The sequence below is a fragment of the Saccopteryx leptura genome, chromosome 2, assembly GCF_036850995.1.
Source record: "Saccopteryx leptura isolate mSacLep1 chromosome 2, mSacLep1_pri_phased_curated, whole genome shotgun sequence".
NCBI lineage: Eukaryota > Metazoa > Chordata > Mammalia > Chiroptera > Emballonuridae > Saccopteryx > Saccopteryx leptura.
In genome coordinates, this window is record NC_089504.1 from 1,838,062 (window position 1) to 1,863,784 (window position 25,723).

At 58.2% G+C, this 25,723-nt stretch overlaps 1 protein-coding gene across 7 annotated transcripts in view; it reads right to left on the bottom strand.

Annotated features, from left to right (window-relative positions):
* Positions 1-25,723, bottom strand: part of SEC16A (SEC16 homolog A, endoplasmic reticulum export factor) — a 39,299-nt gene that overhangs the window by 9,550 nt on the left and 4,026 nt on the right. For 4 of the 7 annotated variants that reach the window (XM_066366698.1, XM_066366702.1, XM_066366700.1 and 1 more), the window contains exons 2-21: positions 20,187-23,813; positions 17,999-18,135; positions 14,960-15,054; positions 12,901-13,027; positions 12,253-12,451; positions 11,967-12,129; positions 9,973-10,115; positions 8,976-9,037; positions 8,760-8,898; positions 8,149-8,394; positions 6,712-6,809; positions 6,362-6,443; positions 6,076-6,193; positions 5,579-5,690; positions 5,311-5,416; positions 4,549-4,689; positions 3,375-3,488; positions 2,070-2,262; positions 1,418-1,648; positions 829-917 (exon numbers count right to left, since the gene is read on the bottom strand). In XM_066366698.1, coding sequence (XP_066222795.1) covers positions 829-917; positions 1,418-1,648; positions 2,070-2,262; positions 3,375-3,488; positions 4,549-4,689; positions 5,311-5,416; positions 5,579-5,690; positions 6,076-6,193; positions 6,362-6,443; positions 6,712-6,809; positions 8,149-8,394; positions 8,760-8,898; positions 8,976-9,037; positions 9,973-10,115; positions 11,967-12,129; positions 12,253-12,451; positions 12,901-13,027; positions 14,960-15,054; positions 17,999-18,135; positions 20,187-23,744 — 6,153 coding nt within the window. In that variant the 5' untranslated portion in view covers positions 23,745-23,813. The remainder of the gene's footprint in view (positions 1-828; positions 918-1,417; positions 1,649-2,069; positions 2,263-3,374; positions 3,489-4,548; positions 4,690-5,310; positions 5,417-5,578; positions 5,691-6,075; positions 6,194-6,361; positions 6,444-6,711; positions 6,810-8,148; positions 8,395-8,759; positions 8,899-8,975; positions 9,038-9,972; positions 10,116-11,966; positions 12,130-12,252; positions 12,452-12,900; positions 13,028-14,959; positions 15,055-17,998; positions 18,136-20,186; positions 23,814-25,723) is intronic. The other 3 variants (XM_066366703.1, XM_066366701.1, XM_066366699.1) reach the window with 3 other exon arrangements.

A 25,723-nucleotide genomic window follows, 5' to 3' on the forward strand; every position in this document is an offset into this window, starting at 1 on the left:
GCAAAATTCCACCAGCTTGAGCACAAGGTCGCTGGCTTGAACAAGGGGTCACTCGGTCTGCTGCAGCCCCCGGTCAAGGCACATATGAGAAAGCAATCAATAAACAACTTCGGAGCCACAACAAAGAATTGATGTTTCTCATCTCTCACCCTTCCTGTCTGTCCCTATCTGTTCCTCTCTCTGTCACAAAAATAAGTAAATAAAAGTAGAAATAAAAGTAGAAATATTCACCCCTGGGTTCAGAGTCTGTTTCAAGAGAGTTCCACTCTCATTTTTACTTCTCCAGGGACAGAACGTCTCAATGGCAGAAGTCAGTGAACTGTAACTACAGTGACCGCCTGCTGACGGGCGTCCACGCCGGGCTGGGCATCAGGGAGGCTCCAGAAAGCGGCCTGTATAAAAGTGTCTGTCCCTCTTGCTTGGGGATCAGAGCAGACAGAGCTGGTACTTATACCAAACAGGTCTGATCAAATGAGTCTCAATTTCAAGAAAGTCGGGGGGATGCTAGGAGACCCTCCCCTGCAGAGCAGGAGCAGGAGCTGGGAAGGGGCAGGGCATCTCAGGAGAGTTACAGCCGACAGGTAGTTCTGCCAGACAGGCGTGACTTCTTCACAAAGTAACTACTTCTGCACCATTTCATTATCTTTCCTATTCGTTTTTTTTTAAACCAAATCTTCATATTTTAAGGATCCAAGCTTTCTTCAGAAGTGGCTTCTCTTTCAAGAAACAATTTGAAAAATAACTTGATATTTTCTGCATTCTCTGTCTACCTGCAGCTGAAGAACAAGGAGTCTGGGTCCCTGGACAATAGAAAAGGTGGGCGAGTACCATATTATCAAACGTGCCACCGAAGTCCTCTTCTCTCCTTTCTGCCAGTGAGCTCCTCCTGTGGGGATCCTGGGGCATCAGTCCTGTCCCTGGCAGAGAGGACCGACTGTGACCTCGGCGCCCAGCACAGAGCAGAGGCGGCGGGGCTGGGGGGACACATGCAGGAGCCACCCCCGCCAGGGCTTCGTCAGAACTGAACCGGGATGTCTTCTCAGACACGGGCCAGTTGTTTCTATCAAGCCCCTGCCTTGCTCTGGGTGAGCAGACAAACGCAGGGCACAGAGTGGGCCCGAGAACCACATCTGATGACAACGGAGGTGCCTGCGCAGGTCACAAGTCCCACAGCCCGGCAGGCACGAGGCCAGTCGGTCATGCCCAAGCCAGCCACACCTCCATGCTGACAAAGCTCACGAAGGAGAGCAGCCCTGAGGTTTGTTTGTGGCCCTGATGTTCTATGAACCCACCTTGGCAAAGTTAAGCAATGAAACTTGGTTCAGGTTACAGATGGGCTCAGGGCCTCCCACCAGCATCTCCCCCGACAGGAAGCCCCACGGAGCCGTGCTCCCGGGACGACGCTCGGCAGACGCACCTGGGTCCCTGGTGCTGGCCTCCCGGAGCAGGTGCCCGCTCTGCTGGAGAGAAGGGGTGCTGGGCGGCAGGCCGGACCCCGGGTCCAGGGCTGCAGGCTCCGGCCCAGAGGGCTCTGCAAAGCCAAGTGCAGACCCTGGGGGCCCCGACTCCACAGGGCCCAGCGGGGGCACTGGGAACATCGGCACGCCGGGAGGAATGGGGGCCGAGCTGCTGGGGAGCGTCGACGGAGCTGCACAGAGACCACGGAGAAGAGAAAGTCAGAGCCCCGGGGGCTGTCACCCAAGCAGCTCACTGCTGGTGACTGATGGCTGCGTGGCCTTTCCCACAGCCAGGTTTCTCAGAGACGGGCCACCGGGCCACCACTGACTTGGGGGAAAGAGCACATACCTGCTCACGGCTGAGGAGAGAACCTCGTCAGCAGCAACACCGGGCATGGCTCTAACCCCAGGCTGGCCCAGCACGAACCCTCCCTCCGCCTCTGGGCTCAAGCTGGTCACCCACCCACCCCAGGCTGCTCAAAGCCACGGACCCGCTGGTGGAGTCAGCACACGGGGAGGAGACAGAGCGGCTACAAAGCGTCCCTTTGGCTCTCCATGTGTGCAAGACGCCATCCCGACGGGTGTGTGGCCCGTCCCTGCGCACAGGCTCACCTGAGGGCAGCAGCCACACGCCCTGGCCGGGGCGCTCGGCACTGGGCAAGGGCAGGGCCAGCAGCGGGTTCTCAGTGCCCAGGTCCACGGGCTGCGTGAGTCCCGGGCCGTCACACTGGCCCAGCTCGGAACTCGGCGAGCTGGGGCACTGCTGGGGGAAGGCTGCATCCTGACTCCACACCACGGCGCCCTCCTGAGGGAGAGACACGTCAGGCTGCCGCCCGCACGAGCCTTGGGAGCCACCCAGTCCTCACCCCACTGCCCACTCCCTGGGCCTCAGGAGCCTCCCTCTCCAGGGCAAGGCCCTCGACAAACACACGCGCCTCCAAAACAGGCCAGCCCACGCCTCACACACACACCGGCACCAGGCCCACGCTCACACACACACACCAGCACCAGGCCCACGCCTCACACACACACACCAGCACCAGGCCCACGCTCACGCACGCACACCAGCACCAGGCCCACGCCTCACGCACACACACCAGCACCAGGCCCACGCCTCACACACGCACACCAGCACCAGGCCCACGCTCACGCACGCACACCAGCACCAGGCCCACGCCTCACGCACACACACCAGCACCAGGCCCACACTCACACACACACCAGCACCAGGCCCACGCCTCACGCACACACCAGCACCAGGCCCACGCTCACGCTCACACACACACACCAGCACCAGGCCCACGCCTCACACACACACACCAGCACCAGGCCCACGCTCACGCACACACACCAGCACCAGGCTCACACACACACACACACTCACCAGCACCAGGCCCACGCCTCACACACACACACCAGCACCAGGCCCACGCTCACGCACACACACCAGCACCAGGCTCACACACACACACACACTCACCAGCACCAGGCCCACACCTCACGCACACACACCAGCACCAGGCTCACACACACACACACACTCACCAGCACCAGGCCCACACCTCACGCACACACACCAGCACCAGGCCCACACCTCACGCACACACACCAGCACCAGGCTCACACACACACACACACTCACCAGCACCAGGCCCACACCTCACGCACACACACCAGCACCAGGCCCACACCTCACGCACACACACCAGCACCAGGCTCACACACACACACACACACACCAGCACCAGGCCCACGCTCACGCACGCACACCAGCACCAGGCCCACACCTCACGCACACACACCAGCACCAGGCCCACGCTCACGCACACACACCAGCACCAGGCCCACGCTCACGCTCACACACACTCACCAGCACCAGGCCCACGCTCACACACACACACACACAAGCCAGTGCACCTTGACCTGCTTGTCCACACGCTGCAGCTGTGCCAGCCAGGCGGGCTCCACAAAGGACTCCTCCTCTGGCCTCTCCTTCAGCTGAGGGTCGAAGAGTCGCAGCTGGGACGCGACCTGGAGACAGAAGAAACGAAGGCCGTGGTTACCACCCTGTTTCTAAACCTGCGGTCCCCAGGCACCAACGTGCCCCCAGTGCTGCACTGGACAGGGTCACGCAGCGCCACCCCTCTCTCAGGTGTGAACCTGCGGTCCCCAGGCACCAACGTGCCCCCAGTGCTGCACTGGACAGGGTCATGCAGCGGCACCCCTCTCTCAGGTGTGCTGGGACAAGCCGCACACTCGGTGCTGCACGGCCTGCGGACAGTGAGCCCGGGAGGCTCCGCTCGCTAGAGCTGACCTCGGGGGACCTCGGGGGTCGCCCACATGGGGTCAGCAGGACCTGCATCCTCTGAGCGGAACTTGCCTGCGGCCACCAACTGACCAGGCAGACTGGCCTTGATGGACCCAGTGCTGGACTGACCTCCCATGCACACACTCTGACCACACCGTGGGGGGGACAGTGGGCGGACCCAAATGAAACGAGTTTGGCCTGTGTTACTAACTGCTGAAACTGTCTAAAAACCTGCACATACACAATCCCCACAATACAAAATGGTTTAGGTGCCCCGTGAGCACATTTACAAAGACAACGCTCCCGGGGCTGGGGAGACATAATGCCGTGACCACTTTGGCGCTGGGTAAATGCTGTCCACCCAGCGGTTTACGGCTCCCACAGTTCTGAGACCAGTCATGCTATCGCTCCTTCTCAGAGCAGCAAACGAGGCCTGTGGTGGGGCAGTCACGACCCAGACCCAGACCCAGACCCAGACCCAGACCCCCAGCTGCCAGACTCCGGAGGCTGACGCTAACTGCTGGACAGACTGCCTCAAGACAGACTCTGGAGACAGTTCTCACCCTGCAGCTGGCGGCTCAGCTTCTGTCCCGGCGTGAGGTGACTGAGGGGCCCCCATGCTGACGTGCAAGACACCCAACAGCCGACCCAGAACGTCTCAGGGTCCGAGCGGTTCCCGAGGTCGGGCCCGAGCACCCGCCAGCCCCGGCCCTGCCCAGCCCACGCCCAGGGGCCCTGCCCGCTCGCCCCCAGCCCGAGCCAGGCGGGCTCAGGGGGCCGCACCTGCACCAGCTGGCTGATGAGCACGGGGGAGTGCCGGCGCGGCTGCAGCAGGACGCTCCTGGCGATGGCCTCGCAGTAGTGGAAGGCCTGCGTGGCCAGCCCCATGTCCGCCAGGCGGCAGGAGTAGATGAACTTGAACACCTGAAACGGACAGAGTTTGGCCGTCCCGTGGCTCCTGCCCGGCTTCCTGACCCCGCCCTGCCGTCCCTCCCAGCTGAGAACTGTCGGGGGGGGGGGGTCCTGTGTCGTGGTACCACCCACGCCCCACACGGGACCCCACACGGGGCCCCACACGGGACCCCACACGGGACCAGTCCCGCTCCCCGAGGTGCTCCGGGTCAGGGAGACTACCGGGCTGCTGGGAAACTCACTTCTTTTCAACAGCCTCAGGGAGGGGCCAGGGCGCCCAGTACAGAGGCCGCGACTCGGCAAGCACATGGGACCCCTCCCCCCAGAGCCACTGTCTTATTAGCTCTGGATGGTGCAAGTGTTTACACACATACACTCACACATTCATCCACACTCACTCCTGGGCCAGAAAACAGTCCCCATCACACTAAAAGTAGTCGACAGAAACAAAATAGTCAATATTTTTAACATTTAAAGTGTTAAAACCCAAGATACAAGTGAAGTCCTCAATTCAGTACAGCTTATTCTCAAACACCCTGGACCAAGTGTCTCCCTGGCCCTTCACCGTGTTTGCACAGGGACCCCAAAGCCCACACGCGCCGGACACGTCGGCTGAGCGCAGGGGCAGCCCACCTGGAAGTTGGGCAGGTGGTCGGACTGCGCCCCCAGCGACTGCGCGTACTCGTAGGCCTCTGTCCTCTGGATGGCTTCGTTGGTTGCAAACTTTAAAAATGGCAAACTATTGGGGAGATGAGTTATTTTCACCTCTGAGCGCGTCACCCAGGAGCATGCCGCGTCACGTGATAAAGACGTGAGGCCACCCTCCTGGCTCCATTTCTGGGTACCTAAGGGGGGGGGCATTTCCGTCCAAAGGAAAACACACAATTACGCAACTCCTGACCTGTGGTTCGATCCAATTAAGACCAGCTTTGTGGTTTTCTTTGTGTAAACCCCGAATCCAACCTGGGCCATGAGGTAGCAAAAGTGGGCGGCGTCCAAGAGGCCTTTTGAGGCTGCAGAGACACAGCGGCCACATCTCAGTAGGGGTTCTCCCAGGAACCAGTGTGAATGGAGCGTGGCGGGGAGGCCAGAGGAATGGAAGTCTGTGGCCCTCGCCGCCCCGACCATAGCTGGCACGGGCAGGTCTCCCATGCCCCCCGCACAAGGCCCTCTGTGTTGGCCCCTGACCCACCTAGAGTGTCTCCCAGGCGAGTCTCCCATGCCCCCCGCACAAGGCCCTCTGTGTCGCCCCTGCCCCACCTAGAGTGTCTCCCAGGCGAGTCTCCCACGCCCCCCGCACAAGGCCCTCTGTGTCGGCCCCTGACCCACCTAGAGTGTCTCCCGGGCGAGTCTCCCACGCCCCCCGCACAAGGCCCTCTGTGTCGGCCCCTGACCCACCTAGAGTGTCTCCCATTGTGGCCATCGTCCTGGATTCCACGTCCATGTTGTTGTTCAAGTTGGACAAAACCATAGCCAAGTGTGGCCGCCAGTCTCCCCACTTCTCGTCTCCGCAGCACTAGTCACAAGAAAGCCATGCGGGACAAACCCTTACCCTGGGAAGGGAGTGTCACTTCAGCTCGGCGGGGCTGGGCTCAGGGAGCATCAGGGAAGCAGGAGTGAACCTTCCCCGGGAGCCAGTGCGGACCAAGGGCCACAGGAATGCTGAGGCGAGGCCCCCACTGACCGTGGACGCTGCAGGCATCCGCCCGGACATCAGCTGGTAGACGGTCTGCAGAGGGTCGTTGATCGGAAGGCTGTTGGCGAACCTGGGAGACACGAGGAAGACCTAACTCGGCTTGAAAACCAGACACGAGACACGGCCTGGTCTCATCTCAGCCTCTGGTACCTAACTCGGCTTGAAAACCAGACACAAGACACAAGAACTAAGGAGCTCACTGAGATCTGACAGGGAACAGGGTGGGGCCGCGTGGGCGGGTTCCCCAGCTTCCTGCCATGACAGCTAGACCCCTGTGTGCCTTAAAGAGTTGCCAAGGCAACGCCGTTGGACCAGCTGGTCGCCCGGCGAGACTCTACCTGGTCATGACTCGGGCGTGTGTCCGGCTGTCCATCTTACTTGCAAGTAGCAGGGCGTGGCCCCACAAGCCGTTCTTCATCGCAGACTCCAGAGCGTCCTGCAAAACAGTGTGGTGGTGCGCTGAGCCGGCAGTGACGCACGTGACTTGAATCGGCGGATGTCGTCTGCACCGCCGGAAGGGAGAAAGGATTTGACTGTGGTGAGACACACAGGCCCCCAACAGCCCCCAAAACACAGCTGTGCACAGCTCAGAAATCAAAGACAGGTTCACAGCCATTACTTTCCCAGTCCAAGGTCCCTGTGGTCACAGGCCGTGCTGCAGGCACACTGCTTTGTTTGTTTCTAGCAAGAGAAGGAGAGACAGACAGACTAACAGGAAGGGAGACAGTAAGAAACATCAACTTGCAGTTGCAGCATTTTAGTTGTTCATTGATGGCTTCTCATACGTGCCTTGACCAGAGGCTCCAGCTGAGCCAGTCACCCCTTGCTCAGGCTGGGTGAGCCCACGCTCAAGCCGATGACACTGGGGTTTCAAACCTGGACCGCAGCATCCCAGGCTGGCCCTCTCTCCACTGTGCCACCACCGGTCAGGCTGCGTGCCCTGTTTTTACAGACTGTCTGCAGCATGATGAACAAGCAGGCTAATCAGAAACAGGGTGACAGGGAGGCAGTGCCACATCCTCCAACGGTCCTACCCTCAGGGGCCCACTGAGAAGGGCCACACTGCCCAGTTTCAGAATGACACCTTCTCAACGTGGAGAAAACCTCCCTTTAGCCAAATAACATGGGCATGACCTAGAAACCCTCTGACTGACCCAAGTTCACTGCTGACACTGAGGACTGAGGAGTCGGGGCCTGTCAGACCCTCTGCTGGGCTGGGCATGTGCCGGGCACGTGCCCACAGCACTCAGGGCGCCTTCCGCCCCAGGCCCGCCGCTCGCTCCACACAGCCAGAGTGAACTTCCACAGCGCCAGCACCTGGGGTGGCTCCAGATCCCACCCCGACCTGCAGGCCTCTGCACACGCTGTGCCTGACCCATTCCTGCTGGGAACCAGCCCCACCACCAGTCCCCACAGCACTTCAGACCCTGCGCTGACCACTGTGACAGCGGTTTCCTTTCCATCTTGAGCTCGTGTTCACCTGAGATGTGGTGCCCAGGCAGGGCACAGCCTGAGCTCGGTAAGCGTGGTCACTTCGTACACGACTGAAAACTGAACCTGCAAGTCTTCGACACTGGCAACACTTAAGAGGAAACCACTGTGACACTTTCAAGAGAGATGACACGGGCCACACAATTCCTCATGAAGCCTCACCCCCGTCAAGGCCCAGAGCTCCCGAGGGTGGGCCTCTCCTCCCACCCCTGCTTCCTGGCACTTAAGCCACATGCAGTGGACGCTAGGACACGCCCACAGCACCTGCAGACTCGGGGACTGACCTTCTTACGGCCGTAGAGCAGCAGCTCCCGGAACCTCTCCGTCTCCTTCTCCAGAGGGCTGGTGGGGGTGGCCTGGCTGTCTGTGAGGAAGGAGAGCTGGGCCTCCCCCGACTCCTCCTCCTCCACTTGCTCCAAGGCCTCGTTTGTAAAGTCAATCAGGTTGGCCTCGTTGGGCGACTTCCCAGGAAGCCACACTGTTTTGTGGTCTTGCAGCAACAGTTCCGCAATGTCTGTTCCCACCACAGTCTGCAGGACGGCAGGGTCAGAGAAGAACGAGGGTCTTCACTATGGACAGACTGCCCACAGGTCCTGCCCAAGTGAGGTCCCCAACAGGTCTCGGCAGGTGAGCACACAAGGCCACCACGGCACAAATGGCCGCACCCACATGGCCAGAAGCAGGACACACAGGCCAGACAAACCGACAGGCTGACACACTGGGCCTGAACCCCCTTTGCCCCAACTGTGCACCCTGCTTGTCTCCGACATCCCGAGCCACTGCAGGTCCCCGTGCTCAGCCCTCACAGAAATCCTGCCCAGTCCCGGGGGGACGGGACCCAGAGTCCTGAGACTCAAGGCCAACAGGAGGTGTTTACAGGCGAAAAGACACGTACCCCGTTCTGTCTGCACAAAAGAACGATAAAGTTCCAAAGAAGATTTGCAGACTCTTTGTCAATTAAGTTTTCATTCTGCAAACATTTTGTGGCTTTGTTCTGTGCAAAATTGATAACATCCACTTTATGGGTGTCGTCCCTGAAAGAAGAAGAACACTTGGTGAACAGCAGCAAGTGCGGCGGGAGGCCTCCCGCAGCCACGGCGCCAAGACGTACTTGCCGAGCGGCCCCGGAAACGCACGCATCTCCTCCTGCTCCGGCACGTGCTGCAGCAGGGTCTGCGGGGAAGGGGTGAGGGACAGAGGGGGCGGCTCAGGGCAGGCCCGCGCTGCCCACCGTGCCTGCTGGCCCGAGGACGGCCTGTCCGCACCAGGGAGGCAAAGTCTCCTTCACGGGGCACGGGCCCGCTGGCCGGCAAGACTAACTTTCAAAATCTGTTTCTAGCAGTGAGATCCACTCTCCACTCCGAAGCAAGGCCCCACCACACGACAGGCTGGGGGCTGCAGAGCGGAGCGCCTGCCCACAGGGGCCCCAGGTCCCCTCCCGCCCCCCAGCCACGGGATCCTGAAGCACCTCCACCCACTATCAAAGATCCCCGGTCAATGGACATCAAGTGTCCACCCTTCAAAGTCAGAAACACAAAGATGGAAGACGTGACCAGACAGAACAAAAACAGCTGTCAATCACGGAAGCGCAGACAGAAATGCGAGGCCGTTTTCCAGAGACACGGATGGGTGCGCAGGGCAGGGCAGGGCAGGGCCGGGCAGAGGGCAGGGCAGGGCAGGACAGGGCAGGGCAGGGCAGAGGGCAGGACAGGGCAGGGCAGGGCAGGGCAGGACAGGGCAGGGCAGGACAGGGCAGGACAGGGCAGGGCAGGACAGGGCAGGACAGGGCAGGGCAGAGGGCAGGACAGGGCAGGGCAGGACAGGGCAGGGCAGGGCAGGGCAGGACAGGGCAGGGCAGGGCAGAGGGCAGGACAGGGCAGGGCAGGGCAGGGCAGAGGGCAGGACAGGGCAGGGCAGAGGGCAGGGCAGGGCAGGGCAGGGCAGGACAGGGCAGGGCAGGGCAGGGCAGGGCAGAGGGCAGGACAGGGCAGGGCAGGGCAGAGGGCAGGACAGGGCAGGGCAGGGCAGGGCAGAGGGCAGGACAGGGCAGGGCAGGGCAGGGCAGGGCCGGGCCGGGCCGGGCAGGGCAGGGCAGGGCAGGGCCTCACCTCCATGCCATGCACCTCCACCAGGGCGGGCTGCCCTTCTGAAGGCAGATTGGGGATCACTTTGATGAGCTGACCCCCGGGACCAAACCTGGCGCAGACGTGAGGCACCGAGAATTTCTCAGGGGAAGTGGGTCTCGACGGAGCTGCAGTCAAAGGAAGTGAACAAGAAACAGCCAGCTGTCAGCCCCAGACACTTTGGAACCAGATCAACGGCTCAGATGTCAAGGTGCCCACGTGGCCGGGACCAGACTTCCTACAATAAACTGACTTTCAACTGGAAGTTAATAATTGCTAAATATCCCATTAAAAAGTAGAACTCCATACTCCATGCCTGACCAGGCGGTGGCGCAGTGGATAAAGCGTCGGACTGGGATGCGGAAGACCCAGGTTTGAGACCCCAGGGTCACCAGCTTGAGCCCAAGGTCGCTAGCTCAAGCAAGGGGTTACTCGGTCTGCTGAAGGCCCGTGGTCAAGGCACATAAAAAGATAAATAAATAAAAATAAAAATAATTTAAAAAAGTAGAACTCCAGCTTGTGTAAGAAAAACGTTTCAATTGTTAAAAAGGAGAACTAGTGCTCTGGCCGCTTAGCTCAGTTGGTTGGAGCATCCTCTTGAAGGGTGGAGGTTGCCAGTTCGATCCCCGGTCAGGGCACATACAGGAATAGATTGATGTTCCTGTCTCTCTCTCTCACTAAAATCAACCAAATAAATATTTAGAAAAAAAAAAAAAAAAGAATTATTCTTCCCTAAATCAGAAAAACTCCTTTAAAAAACCCACCCCAAAGCATGTGCCACAGGAAGCAGTGCCCTCTGGACCCTTCGTGCCTAAGCTCTCATTTTCTCTCTTTTTATTTTAGTGAGGCAGACAGACTCCCGCAGGCACCCAGGCTGGGATCCACCGGATGCTCTGGCCCTCTAGGGCTGCTGCTCAGCTGCTCAGCAACTGAGCCATTTTTTTTTCTTTTTAGTGCCTGAGGCAGAGACCAGGGAGCCATCCTCAGTGCTCGAGGCCAACTCACTCAAACCAACAGGCTGCTGCAGGACAAGAGAGAGACAGAGAGAGACAGAGAGACAGACAGACACAAGGGGGACGGGAAGGGGTGGAGAAGCAGATGAGTGCTTCTCCTGTGTGCCCTGGCTGGGAATCGAACCCGCGACTTCCACACACCAGGGCAACGCTCTACCACTGAGCCAACTGGCCAGGGTCTTAGCTCTCATTTTCAACTTCTAAGCCGAGTAACCTGGCATACAATAAGTGTGTGGTACCTCCAGTCAAAAAGGAGGATTTTCCCTAATTTTACATATGATTTTAGAGAAGAAAGGAGAGAGAGAACAAGACAGAAATATCGATCTGTTCCTGTATGTGCCCTGACCGAGGATCAAACCCACAACCTTTGCATATCAGGATGATGCTCTAACCAACTGAGCTACCTGGCCAGGGTGAAAAAAGGAGTGTTTCTGTTGGAAATACTGCTTTTAGAAGGAAAGTCCACTATTACATTTTTGAACTTCACGTATATTTTTGCAGTTTTCAAGACCGGCACTTGATCACACATTTAAAGGAGACTGAGGATGTGGCACATGTGAGTGACAAGTATGACAGTTTCTCCAGGGGAATTAGAAATTTCCTCCACAAGCTGGTTACCCCTGCGGCTGGCATGGGGACAGGAGGACCCATCTAAGGACCTGGTGGTGCACCCGCACACGGAGTCACATGAGTGCATGTGACAGACGGGTAAGGCTGCTCTCTGGCCTGTGAGCCCAACCACAGCCCGAGGGATGCTGGCAGCCCTGTCACCCAGAAGGACTGGCATGCTGTGACACGACCATCCTCACTCCGCGGGGAAGGACCAGGCCAGACCATCCTCAGTTCCCATCAGAGCTACAGCCCACTGCCTGTGTCCCATCCCAAGCTCGTGGAGCTACCCTGTGGCGTGACCTAGAGCCCTCTGCCTCTGTGGACATGGACATGCAGAGCCCTGACCACACACACCTTGCTCCGCGGTGGGCCAGCCGGCATCAACAGGGTAGCCGTACTCCGGGAAGCCCTGGGCACTGCTGTAGGCATCGTAGGCATAGTCCCCGTGGAAGGAGCCAGGTGGAGGCGGGGCCTCATAGGGACCCACAGTCACATTGTGACTTCTGTAAACCTGACTCTTAGAAACACAAAGCCGGCAGGTCAAGTCAGTTCCCGTGAAGGGCAGCAGGGCGGGGAGCGTGCCCTCAGCACACCGCAGGGGGCAGGAGGGTTCTGAACAGGCCCGGGGCCAGGCGCCCACCTGCTGGGAGTGGCCGCTGAAGCTGCTGTGGTGGCTGTGCATGCTGGGCGCGCTGCGCAGGCTGTGCCCCGAGCGCTCGCTGTGCACGCTGCGCCGGTCCGCGTCCTCCCCGTACGGGTCCCGGTGGGGCTCGGGGTCATCGTCGAAACTCCCTGTGAAGCGAGGGTCGTACCTCCAAGGGTCGTCGTACCTCTCAGGCCTAGGGGAGCAGAGGCAAGAAGGGGCACTGGGGGCCGCCCCGCCGGACACGGCGAGCACGCTGCCCCACGTCCAAGCCCCACCAGGTGCTCCCTGCCCACCACCCTCCCACCGTGTCGAGTCCCGACTCCACAGATACTGGTCCGGCCCCCTCGAGGGGCGTCACTGTAACCCAAGTCCACATTCCGGCCCATCTGAAGAGTCAGAGCAGGACGCTGCAAGCTCGTGGTCAGTGTCAGGCTTCTCACGGACACCAGGAAGATGAGGGCGGAGCAGCCCCAGGCACGCACTGAGGCCCCCAGAGAGGAGCGCAGGGAGGGCTCGGGCTCGCTCGGTGCACCTGCCCCTTCCTGACAGCGACCGTGAAGCCAGCCCCGCACCCGGAACCCACACAAGCACAGCTCACGGGTCAGTACGAAGCACGGCTCCGGTCCTCCCTACCTCACCCACCTGTCCGTGTAAGCGTAGCTTTCCTTCCTGTACGGCTCGTACTCCGGGTCGTACCAGTACCTGCGGTCGTAGGGGCGGGGGTCCCTGAACCTGGAGCCATAGGGGTACCGATCCCAGCGACCCGGTTCTGCAAGCAAGAGTTTCATGGGTTAATACAACACGCTCAGAGGACAGTGCCCGGCCTTCCCTGGAGAGACTGGCGGCCCCACACCTGCGGGAAAGGCTCCAGGCCCAGTGGAACCGAACTTGCCCGAGAGTCAGCCCGACCCTGGGGTGCTAACAGATACCTGAGGGCCTGAGAGTCAGCACAACCCTGGGGTGCTAACAGACACCTGAGGGCCTGAGAGTCAGCACGACCCTGGGGTGCTAACAGACACCTGAGGGCCTGAAAGTCAGCACGACCCTGGGGTGCTAACAGACACCTGAGGGCCTGAGAGTCAGCTCGACCCTGGGGTGCTAACAGATACCTGAGGGTCTGAGAGTCAGCACGACCCTGGGATGCTAACAGATACCTGAGGGCCCGGCTGAGTCTCACAGTGTGTTTGACACCTTATGGCCACGGGCTGTTTTTATCTCAAAACATATGATTAAAAAGATAAGAAAAACACTGCTACATAATATCTTCTTGTTCTTGCCCACAATTACTGATTTAAATAGTTAATCCGTAAACTGTAAGTTTTATGCACATTGTCTTCCAATGTAGTCTAGAAAGGTTTAAGAAATACTCAAATCTAAAGGACAGCTTTTTAAAAAGCCAGTATCGTTAAAAACAAACGGATACACCATTTTTTGGCAAGTGTGCAGAGCGTGTGTCCAAGGCGATACAGACACAGCAGGGGAACAGAGGACCAGGTGCAAGGTGGGCAGCCGTGCAGGGTAGGTGAGGGCTGCCGCCCCGAACCCCCGTGCACTGAGCCCGGGACACAGCTCTGCAGAGGGAGCAGCAGGGCCCGGGTACACGGCTCAGAAGCACACCCCGCCTGACAGACAGCAGGCGGCACCTGGGCAGCCAGAGGACATGTCTGTGCCCTCCAGTGCCAGGGCCATGGCACAGAGCAAGTCAGGCACGGCCAGTGCCACTATGGCGCTGCTTTCTCTGTGTCTGATCAACTTAAATAGTCACATGCAGGCAAGGCCGCTCTAGAACCACTAAGAGCTCTGCTGAGACAGCTGCTGGCCCTACACAGACACGGCAACACTGTAACTGCAGTGTGACTTCTGAGACAGCTGCTGGCCCTACACAGACATGGCAACACTGTAACTGCAGTGTGACTTCAGAGACAGCTGCTGGCCCTATACAGACACGGCAACACTGTAACTGCAGTGTGACTTCAGAGACAGCTGCTGGCTCCATACAGACACGGCAACACTGTAACTGCAGTGTGACTTCAGAGACAGCTGCTGGCCCTATACAGACACGGCAACACTGTAACTGCAGTGCGACTTCAGAGACAGCTGCTGGTCCTACACAGACAGGGCAACACTGTAACTGCAGTGTGACTTCAGAGACAGCTGCTGGCTCTACACAGACACAGCAACACTGTAACTGCAGTGTGACTTCAGAGACAGCTGCTGGCCCTATACAGACACGGCAACACTGTAACTGCAGTGCGACTTCAGAGACAGCTGCTGGTCCTACACAGACAGGGCAACACTGTAACTGCAGTGTGACTTCAGAGACAGCTGCTGGCCCTACACAGACACGGCAACACTGTAACTGCAGTGTGACTTCAGAGACAGCTGCTGGCCCTACACAGACACGGCAACACTGTAACTGCAGTGTGACTTCAGAGACAGTTTCTGGCTCTACACAGACACGGCAACACTGTAACTGCAGTGTGACTTCAGAGACAGCTGCTGGCCCTACACAGACACGGCAACACTGTAACTGCAGTGTGACTTCAGAATAAACAGCACACAGAATGACTGCTAGAGGCAGACTGCTTTGGTTCTCGGATGAAACAGACCACCAGAGGGACATTACCTCAGGGCCCCGCAGAGAGCTGCTCACCGGGCAGCAGTGCGTCCCTAACAGCAGCTGGCCGGGCGGTCCACCTACCTCCGTAACTGTACTGGCCACAGTAGTAGTTGGTGTAGTCGCTCTGGCTGCTCCATCCGCTCCTGGGACCGTAGTAACCTTCGGGAGGGCCCTGCCTGAAAACACAGGGTGGTTCCCAACAGACCCCTCCTCCAGAAACTCGCCCGCCCGCCCGTAAAGCCAGGGCTGAAGCAGGTCCTGGGGCGCTGAGCTATGAAGTCAGTTTCAGACCTGCTGCAGACTGTGCTGAGCATGCTCAGAGCGGGGCAAGCTGAGCCTGCCCTGGGGGCCTCAGCCCCGGGGAGTTAGCTGACTGCCTCGCATAACAGAAGAGGTGGAACCTGGCAGGAAGATCAGGTATCAGACCTGGGGCAGCAACACTCTTGGACAGGCTTAATGACAATTGTTTTCTAATAGCCAAGTTTAAATAGTATTTTTTATTTTATTTTTTTAATTTTTTAATTTTTTTACAGAGACAGAGAGAGAGTCAGATAGAGGGATAAATAGGGACAGAAAGACAGGAACGAAGAGAGACGAGAAGCACCAATCATCAGTTTTTCATTGCGACACCTTAGTTGTTCACTGATTGCTTTCTCTTATGTGCCTTGACTGTGGGCCTTCAGCAGACTGAGTAACCCCTTGCTTAAGCCAGATGAGCCCACGCTCAAGCTGGCGACCTCAGGGTCTCAAACCTGGATCCTCCGCATCCCAGTCGACGCTCTATCCACTGTGCCACTGCCTGGTCAGGCCTTTTTGCTTTTTTAATTAAAATTTTCTTAATAAAAATAAATATATATGTGTAACTTTTTACACATAAAATATGTGTATTTTCTTTAGATAACATTTGATTTTTAATTATTTTTATTTATTTATTCATTTTAGAGGAGAGAGAGAGAGAAAGAGAGAGAGAGAGAAGGGGGAGGAGCAGGAAGCATCAACTCCCATATGTGCCTTGACCAGGCAAGCCCAGGGTTGGTTGGTTTGTTTGTTTTTGTATTTTTCTGAAGCTGGAAACCGGGAGAGACAGTCAGAAAGACTCCCACATGCACCCGACCGACCGGGATCCACCCGGCATGCCCACCAGGGGGCGATGCTCTGCCCCTCCGGGGCGTCGCTCTGTTGCGACCAGAGCCACTCTAGCGCCTGGGGCAGAGGCCAAGGAGCCATCCCCAGCGCCTGGGCCATCTTTGCTCCAATGGAGCCTCGGCGGCGAGAGACAGAGAGGAAGGAGAGGGGGAGGGGTGGAGAAGCAGATGGGCGCTTCTCCTGTGTGCCCTGGCCGGGAATCGAACCTGGGACTTCTGCACGCCAGGCCGACGATCTACCACTGAGCCAACCGGCCAGGGCCAAGCCAGGGTTTTGAACCACCGACCTCAGCGTCCCAGGTCGGTGCCTGATCCACTGCGCCACCACAGGCCAGGCCAACATTTGACTTGTAAAAGGGACTTCCCTCACATCTCATTCAGCTAAGCCTGGGGCTCAGTGGGCACAACTCCCAAGATGGAGTGCCCACGCCTCAGCCTAGCGCCCACTCCGGCTGCCCCGAGAGGCCCTGCACACACGGGGGGAGGGGGCGCCTCCGAAAAATGACCTGATGCAGCGCACCGCAAGGAACACACGCCTCCTCGCCCCCAGGAACCCTGCACCCTTCGGGAAAGACAAGCACTGAGAAGAGAAGGAGGGCCAGGCTCACTCCCAGCAGCGCCCGCAGGGATGTGATCACAGCAGCAGGAGAAAGACAAGCTGACGCTAAATGGTAGGTGGAAACATGCACACATGTATGGCCACACGCACACGCACACATGCACACATGTATGGCCACAGGCACACATGCATACACGCCCCGACCCAGGACAGGGCAGGACATAGAGGCAGGCCTGCAGCCAAGGGGCACGGGACTGCAGACAAAGGAACACCCTCCCCGTGGCCCCTAGCCTCTGCTTAGACGCTGCTCTGCATGGAGCCAGCCCTGGCCTCTGACAGGAGTCGCAGGCTGATCTGCAGGTGGGCGGGCGGAGGAAACCAGTGAGCCACACACGCCCTCCCTCCTGGGGGTCTGGAAACAGCAGCCCGTTGCCGTCACTGAATCAGAATGCTCCCCAGGTGTCAGGGCAGCACCAGGGGCCGACTCCGAACCTTCCCACGTAAAGCAGCTAGTATGCCCGGTGACACCCAGGTCAGCACATCCCCCCATGGCACTAGACAGAGGCCAGCTGACAGCAAAGGCTCGCTGTCAGCTACCAGAGCCCAGAGGGCCAGCATAAGGCACCCACGATTCCAAGTCCACAGCAGTGACCAGCCTCCTCTGTCCCAAGTTTAAGGAGCCACATTCCCTGTGCAGCCTGCAGCTGTGAGATTTCACTCTGCCAGGCAGAGGCTCTGGAAGGCAGGCAGAGCTGGCCACGCCGACGGTGCCGCCCCTCATTCCAACCCCATCTGCACCTGAGGGGGCCTCTGATGGCTCAAGTCTCACTGGGCTGGAGCACGGCCCTGGGGCTCTTTCCATGTGGCCGTGCTGAGCCAGGCTGTGTGAGAAAGGAGCAGGACAGAGATACCTGGGGTCTCCTGCGCAAGAGACAGTGTTGGGGGAAAGCATGGGCTTTTAGGCCAAGGGACCAGCTGAGTTCTGGCCCAAGGCCACCCAGTCTAAGCACCATGGACTCTGGGACCCGTGGTAGGGAACATTCCGCAAGGTAAAAGCTGCTGCAGTCTAGGACTCTGAGCATGCAGCCGGCGAGCCTCTGGAGCGCACACGTGCCCCGAGATGGGGCCACTGCCTGGTCCAGGGAGAAACCTGCGCAAGGACAGTGGCGCCTTCCCGGTGGCCTTGCGGGGGCCTGGTGTGAGCAAAGGCTAGCTGACAGCATGGCCATAAATGCAGGGCAACGTGCACACCTCAATTTAAAAATGCACCTTGCAAAAAATAAATGTATGCATGCATCTTGCAACCTGTCCACACTGACAATACAGCAACACAACAGGTGTGCACACTTCCTCACACATACAGTCTTTTGAAATCAGGACAGTGCCATCAGAGCCAGCAACACAAGCATCGATCACCTGGCAGCTGGCCGGTCTGAACAGTGACTTGCTCGGGAGCTGGGCCGCTCAGGCTCAGGGTAGCGGTAGTTCTCGGGGTAGGTGGATGATGCACTCTCGTAGGGCCTGTATCTGGGGTCGTACAGGCCATAGACGTCCTGTTGAAGACAGGTTTGTGCAACATTAGACACCACTGAAGAGCCAGGCCATCCAGCAAGGAGCACTGGCTCTAAGTGGGTCAGACGCCGCTCTCGCAGGGACGCTGGACACAGGGCTTCCGTGCACAAAAGACCTAGAGGAGGACCGCCCGAGGCAGGCAGCTGCCCGTCCTGAAAACAACTGCCCTGCCCTGCTCAGGGGACCCCAGCCAGTCGGCAGGCACCCCAGGGGCTGGAGCAACTCGTGAGGGCTGTTAGGGTTCTGCTTCCTGAGGTCTCAAGTGCAGAGGTACCAGGACTCACAGCTGTGTCCTGTCTGAAAGGGCCCAAAGCCACAGGCACCCTCAAGAAGAGGACCCTTAATTCTCAGAGGCTTTCAGCCCCATTACCAACCACTGAACCAACAGCTCTGTCTCTAAGGGACAGCCACCTGCAGACCAGAAGCAGAGAGGTGGTGGTCCAGGCACCAGCCAGAATCAGTCCTGTGTCTGAGAGCCCGACTCTCCTCACCTGGCAGAGGACAGAAAGTCATGTCACACGAACGTGACTGGTGCTGCAAGCTACAGTAACACAGAGAGAAAAGCAGAGGGGTGTGGGCTCCCAGAGAAGTGACATTGAACTCCCAGGAGCTATGGTGGCGCTGCACAAAGGCCCAGAGCAGGTGTGGCGCTCCGCTGGCCTCCCTGGGCTCCCGGCAGAGCTGAACTTCTTGCTATGGGAATCAAGCCCATGTGGCTCCTTTGGGACCCTAGAACTCCCAGGTGTCCATGGTAAGAAGTGTCTCTACTTACGCTCACACAAAGACGCTCAGGAACCAAGACAGGGCCCAGGCCTCCCATCAGCCTGGCCCAGCCTCTCTGATCACAGCTCCCCCACCCCAGTCCTCAGCTCAGACGCCTGCCCCTGCTGTGAGTCAGCACTTTCAACCTTCCTGGTCCACAACCCCACTGCTTCGGCTGACCTTGAATGACCCTGGGCCCAGAATGGAGGTGACAAAGAGAGAATAATCAAACATGTCCTCTTGGACCCCACTTTTTCAAACAAATGCAGAACCTAACTGAAACAACAGCCTCGGGCAGTATTCCTCTAGGTCTTCTTGCAGCACTGGGACAGAGGCAGAAGGACCCTTCTGTGTGGCCACTGGTCCCCACCCCACTGTGGACTCACCGGGAACCTGAGACAAGCTGCTGGAATTTCACCCTCCAGCTGTTTCATCTGGGTTAACTCTTTTCCCCTAAATGTTTTTATTCCGAAGGGGAGATGTAAAAGTCTATAGTTTTCTTTTTTCTTTTTTTAACAGAAACAGAGAGAGTCAGATGATTTTTTTTTTAGAGAGACAGAGTCAGAGAAAGGAATAGTTAGGACAGACACAGGAATAGAGAGAGATGAGAAGCGTCAATCATTAGTTTTTCATTGCGACACCTTGATTGATTTCTCGTATGTGCCTTGACCACGGGCCTTCAGCAGACCGAGTGACCCCTTGCTCAAGCCAGCGACCTTGGGTCCAAACTGGTGAGCTTTGCTCAAACCAGATGAGCCCGCGCTCAAGTTGGCGACCTCAGGGTCTCGAACGTGGGTCTTCTGCATCCCAGTCCGACGTTCTATCCACTGCGCCACCGCCTGGTCAGGCTAAAAGACTACGGTTTTCCTGCTGCTTGCTAGGTAGGTTGCTGATGTCACCACCACACACAAGCTTCTTCAAGGGGCTTTCCAGTGTCCCAAAGCCTGCAACTCAGACATCGGGGTCCTGCAGACAGCCAACAGGTGTGACAGGTAGCAAAGGGCTTCTCCATCCCACAAGCTGGGAGTGCTGCGAGATACAAACACTAAGCAGGTGTTTCCGGAACTCGATGTGCTAAGTGCAGATGTCCGCGAGACAGGCCGTGCGTGGCTGAGCAGGAGCGGCCGGGAGCACTTTTCTCCCGGGCGGTGCAGGCTGGAGTCCTGCACAGCGGCACGCTACTGCGACCCCTGAACCGACAGAACCCCGCCAAGGAGCACGCAAGAGAGAACCGCGGGTCAAAGGGTCGCACGGTCTGAGCTCCACCTACCTGGTAGTACAGCGGGTTTGTGCCAGGCTCCGGCGGGTACGGTGAGGCGTACTGGCCCTGGTAGCTGTCGTACGGAGGTCTGTAATAATAGTAGGACGCCAAGTCCGGGGGTGGCATCCACGGCTGGCCCGGCGGCACGGCTGCCTGGCTCGAGCTGCTTGACACGACCGAGGCGTTGGAGGACTGAGGTGGCCGAGGCAGCGGCGGCGGCCCTGGGTCAGCGGGAACCGGACTCGCAGGGGGCTGGGCTGAGCTCTGAGACTGTCCTGGCTCTGGGAGACCTTCCGGGTTTGAGGGTTCTGAAGGTGCTGCTTTGGGCCCTTGTGGGGGAGGAGCTGGCTCCTGCTGGGCTCCCTCCGGGCCTTGCTGGTCCTGAGCACCTTTTGTCACCTGTTGGTAGAAATGGTCTGGGTTATGCACCCCAGCTCCAGGAGGTCTGGGATGACTGGGAATGATCTCCTGATAAGAGGCTGGACTCTCAGAAGGGGGAAGGCTATATGTTCTTACAGGATTTTCCAAAGTCCTATTTAATGTGAAGTCTAGGGCTCCCGAAGTCTCTTCCTGATTACTGGGGAGATGTGCCTTATTATTATGAAGTCCCAAGGTGGTGTCTGTGGGCGACACCAACGTGATGCTCCCAGCAGAGCCATTAACCAGCTCCCGGGGAGCACTCTCTGCTTTGTGACTCTTCTGACTTTCTGGAAGCAAGTTCTTTGCAGGTGGATGAGATGGTGGTGCAACCAGCAAATGAGCAGGCTGAGGGCAAGCCATTTCAGAAGTACCAGAGACTTGTGGAAAATTACTTTGGGCAAGATTGTGAGACAGAGGTGAGAAGACGAGAGAACCCGCTGGAACCCCCAACAGAGGCTTGGGTTCTCCAGAATCGCCCCCCAAGGCCTTGCCACTCACGGCAGCTGTGTCCCCCACCCGGGCATCTCTCCAGGACTGAGTCTTCTCGTTAGGATGTGACAAGGGCACAGGACAGTGAAGGGGCTGGGCTGGATTCCAGTTCTGATCAGGCTGAGCAATCAAGACGGGCTGATTTTGCAAAGACTCAGTAGGCGGTGAGGACAACAGACTGGCATAACCAGAACTTGCCTGCGACAGAAGGGCCTCCTCTTCTCCCATCTTGGGAGGGTTCTCGAGGTTCTCGGAAGCCCCGAGGCTGTCCCCGCTTTGCAGGGAGGGGAGGCAGCCCAGCTGCCGGGACAGCTGGCCGGACACCCCCTCATCTGGAGGCTGGATCACTTCAGAGGGCTGAGCTTTCCCAGGCACGTGAAGTGCAGGAGCAGCGGGGGCTAGAAGGACGTTGCCCCCGAAGTCTGGCAACTCGTTCTGTGCCCACAGAGTCGTTGCTGGGCTCTCACACTTGACGGCTGCCTGGGCCCGGGTCGAGGGCCTCTTCTCAGGGGTTGAAAGCACAGCTTCCGAAGGCGGCCCCCCAGGGTGCGGGAGGCCATGACTGGCTTCTGCAGGTGTGGGAGGAGGCAGAGGATGGGCCTGGGGCGGGAGGAGGGTCTCCAGGTTGTCCGGGGGCTGCTCCAGGTTGCCAGGACAGGCGTCAGGCGGGGCAGCGGCTGGTCTGTGCTTCTGGTGGGCATGGGTCCCCCTCACCTCACCCACCACATTGGCACGATCGGCTTCAACTGGTTTTACACCAACTAAGTGGGATTTCACTGGCTCGAAAGAACTATTGACACTTGTCTGAAATACCCCTGTGGGTTGGGGGGGGCTTGGGGTTAAGGGCTGGGACAGACTGCTGTGGGAGCGCTGGCTCACAGCGGCCTCGTCTGTCTCGCCTCCCACGGGAGAAGAATCGATTTGCTTAAAAAAGCTCCCTGAAGCCTCGTCCTCAGGTTTCCCAACTTCCTGCTGGATGAAGGTGCCCAGGTCTTGGGGCCTGGTGGCACCAGAAACACTCCGGTGGCTCTTGCTGCTGTAGCTGGATGACACGCTATCAGACCGCACGGGGTGCAGCAGCGCATCCAGGGCCTCGGGCTGTGAGCCCCCGCCTCCAGCATGGCCAGCCACACCGAGCCTGGGGGGTGCGGGCCCGCCAAGGGTCCCGTATCGGAGCTGGTCGCCGGGGGAGGCAGCATCCGAACTTGGGGGCTCACTTGGCAGGACCTCTTGGTTCTGGGTGAACTCTAAGTTCTCCACGTTCTCACAGTGTGAGCCGCCTGCACCTGCCCTATCACCCCACAAGTCAACAGCAGCACTCTTAGTGGTTGCGTGATCGTGCTGGGCGGTTGCCAACAGAGGAAAGAGAGGCTGCGTGTCTGCTCCCTGCTGTGTGGGCTCGCCGCGGGGGGCTCTGAGGAAGGCCTGGTGGACGCCGCCTGCTCCCCCGTGTGTGGGGGGAGGGCCCAGGCCGGCACTGGGGGAGAAACCGTCAAAGTCAGACTGGCCAGCAGATCCTATGTCTTCAGATGGGAGGGTCTCCTCATTTTCTGTCTCCCCCCCTTGGAAAAACATGGAGAGTGTGCTCGAGTCTGCATCTGGCAAGGCCCCGCTGGGCCCAGCCCCCAGCGGGTAGTGCAAGTGGCCTTCGGGGCTACTTCCCTGAGCGAAGGGGTTCACGAGGGCAGTGTCTGGCAGCTGCTCGTTATGCGCTGCTGGACCCGGCCGGAGCTCCTGGCCAGCCCGAGCGTGTGCAACTCGGAAAGTCTGCCTGAACGCGTTTTCAAGATCAGAGTTACTTGCTGAGTGGTTTCCGCCTTGTAGGTAGGCAGCCTCATCTCTTCCATCGCCAGCCAGGGGTCCTGGGACAGAAGGGTCACGCTGCTCGTGGCTGGGACCCTGAGGCGAGCTGGACAGAGCAGAGAAGTGGGAAAGGCCAGAGGCCTGGGGCCCCACGTTTGGAACGGGCCCTTCTAGGCCGGGCCAGTAATGCTGACCTGAGGGCTGCAGGCCTCCCTGCACCGGGCCCCACTGCCCTGGCGTCTGCTGACGGGGCTGAGAGGAGAAAGGGGAGGCGGCCGGGGCTGGGGCACCGTCGTGAGGGTTCTGCCCGCTCAGCGGTCTGTCGGGCCCCGGCAGGTTCCCGTGCGGGTGGCCCCCGTGAAAACCGTCAGGACCCACTCCTGGAATGCACTGAGCCTGAACTTCACGTTCGGAGCTGGACGCGACCTCGGCACTCCTCTTCATCTCAGGCCCAGGTGGTGCTGAAGGGGTCAGCACACTGGAAAATGGACCGGCCATCGGCCTGGGCTGTGACAGAGGTCCCGGCAGAGGCTCGCAGGGTCCCCTGGAGCCATTCCCGGGGTGTGTGTGCGGCACAGGCGCCCCAGGGCGCTGCAGAAATGCCTCTGGGGCGGGGCCTGGGAAAACCGGTGGGCTGCTCTTGGGTGCGCTGCCCAGCGAGGTGTGCTGAAGCGCCTGTCTACTGAAGGCGAACGGGTCCGTCACGGGCTGCAGAGGGCGCGCGGCTGCACCCCCTGGGGCGCCGGTGGGGGCCTGTCTCCTGTAGGGGCTGCTGGACCAGAACATGCTCGGAGGACTCCCGGCTGGAGGCGGCCCCACCACGCTGGGCGGGACAGCCTGTGGTGGCGGCTGCATGGCTGAGCTCTTGTACAGTTCGATGCCACTTGCAGAGAGAAGCAGGATCTAGGTTACCCTTATTTTGAACTGAAAAAGAAAAAAAAAGAAAAAATTGGCACAAAACCCATATGGTCAAAGTCCTGGTTGAAATCAAGAAAACTGAGAAAAAAGAAAAAGACAGTCAGTGATTTCATGTCACGAAGTCCTGAAGGACACGTCTCCCTGACCCCCACTCCTGTCCAGAACTGCCGCCCTGTTCTGGGGCATGAACACTGGACGGGAGCACAGGCACTGGCTATGCCCTGCCTTGCTGAGTGACTTCAGACAAGTCACTGCCCTTCTCTGCGACTCAGTTACATAACTGGGTTAAGGACCCATAGGAATGGCCTCTGCTGGCAGGGACAGGCAGAACCCACCAGTCTGATTCACCACCAGGGATGTGGTCACTCTTCCTGTACCGTCACCAGATCCAGAGACTCTCTACAAAGATTGTGTATCACACTTCCCATACAGGTTATTTTAAATCTCCAAAGGAGAACCAAAGTTTAAAACCAGCTCTTCCGTTTCCCTTCACGAAAGTGTTAACAAGGACACAGTAACACAAACTGCAAAATAAATATGTAAAATGTATCCGATCCAGAAGGCCTCTGCGCCACCACGTCAAGTGTCCTGTTTTTTGCACAGGGCTGGTTGTACACCCACAGGAAACCCAGGCCCTCTGAGCGCTGGGGCTGGAACGGCCAAGCCTGGAAAGCTCAAGGCCACGTAAAGCAGCTGTGAAAGGGGCCAAACGACTTGATTCAAACCTTTTCAGCAATAGGCAGAGTGCCAAGAAACCTCTCATTGAAAACAAAAGGGCAAAAAGCCTCTTCACAGTTTTCTGTTGTTTGTTCTTAAATACATTATATATAATCTACTCTTATCTTAAGACAAAAATCCAAGTTCTGTCTCTTTAGACAGCCCTTTTCTGTGTTATCAGTGCTCTGTCCAGAGCACCACGCTCACAAGCAGGCGAGTTAGCGACCACAGAGGAGAGTGAACATGGAGGGAGAAATGGTGGACAACGCCCGAGTTTCGGCCACATTTTTACAGACAAGCAATGTTTTTGTTCTTGAAAACCTAATAATCGGATAAAAAAATACCTGCCTGACCAGTGATGGTGCAGTGCACAGAGCATTGACCTGGGACGCTGAGGTCCCAGGTTCGAAACCCCGAGGTTGCTGGCTTGAAGGCAGGGTCGCCAGCTCGAGCGTGGGATCACTGACACGATCCCACAGTCGCTGGGGCCAAGGTCGCTGGCTTGAACAAGGGTCACTGGTTCAACTGGAGCCCCCCACCCGGTCAAGGCACATATGAGAAGCAATCAATGAACAACTAAAGTGCTGCAAGTACGAGTTCATGCTTCTCATCTCTCTCCCTTCCTGTCTCTCCCTCTCTTAAAAAAAAGGAAAGAAAACACAACTGTGTTTTAAGTACAGCAATTTACAAATAAAACTTCTTATCCCTACCTGAAAACCAGTGCTATAAACCCCTATTTTCACTACCGCCCACACATGCTATTCTGGGCCAATTAGAAACCCTTTCTGACTGACTCGCACTTGGAAACTCACTTAAATTTAATGGGCTGTATGTTAAAAACAACACCGGAGGCTTCATTTGGGTGACGCTGTCATTCAAAACCAAAGGACATTTACCAAGCAGCTCTGCTTTACACAGACTGAGGGCAGAGTAATCGGAGCCACTCCCTCCACCTGTGAGACAGGCACCCAGGACGCCTCCCAGGACACAATCCTCCATGGAAGGCTTCAGCAGAACACCCTCAACCGTTCTAAGTAGCTTAAAAAAAAAAAAAAAGCCTGACCCGTGGTGGCGCAGTGGACAGAGCATCGCCCCGAACACTGAGGTCGCCGGTTCAAAACCCTGGGCCTGCCTGACCTGTGGTGGCACAGTGGACAGAGCATGGCCCCGAACACTGAGGTCTCCGGTTCAAAACCCTG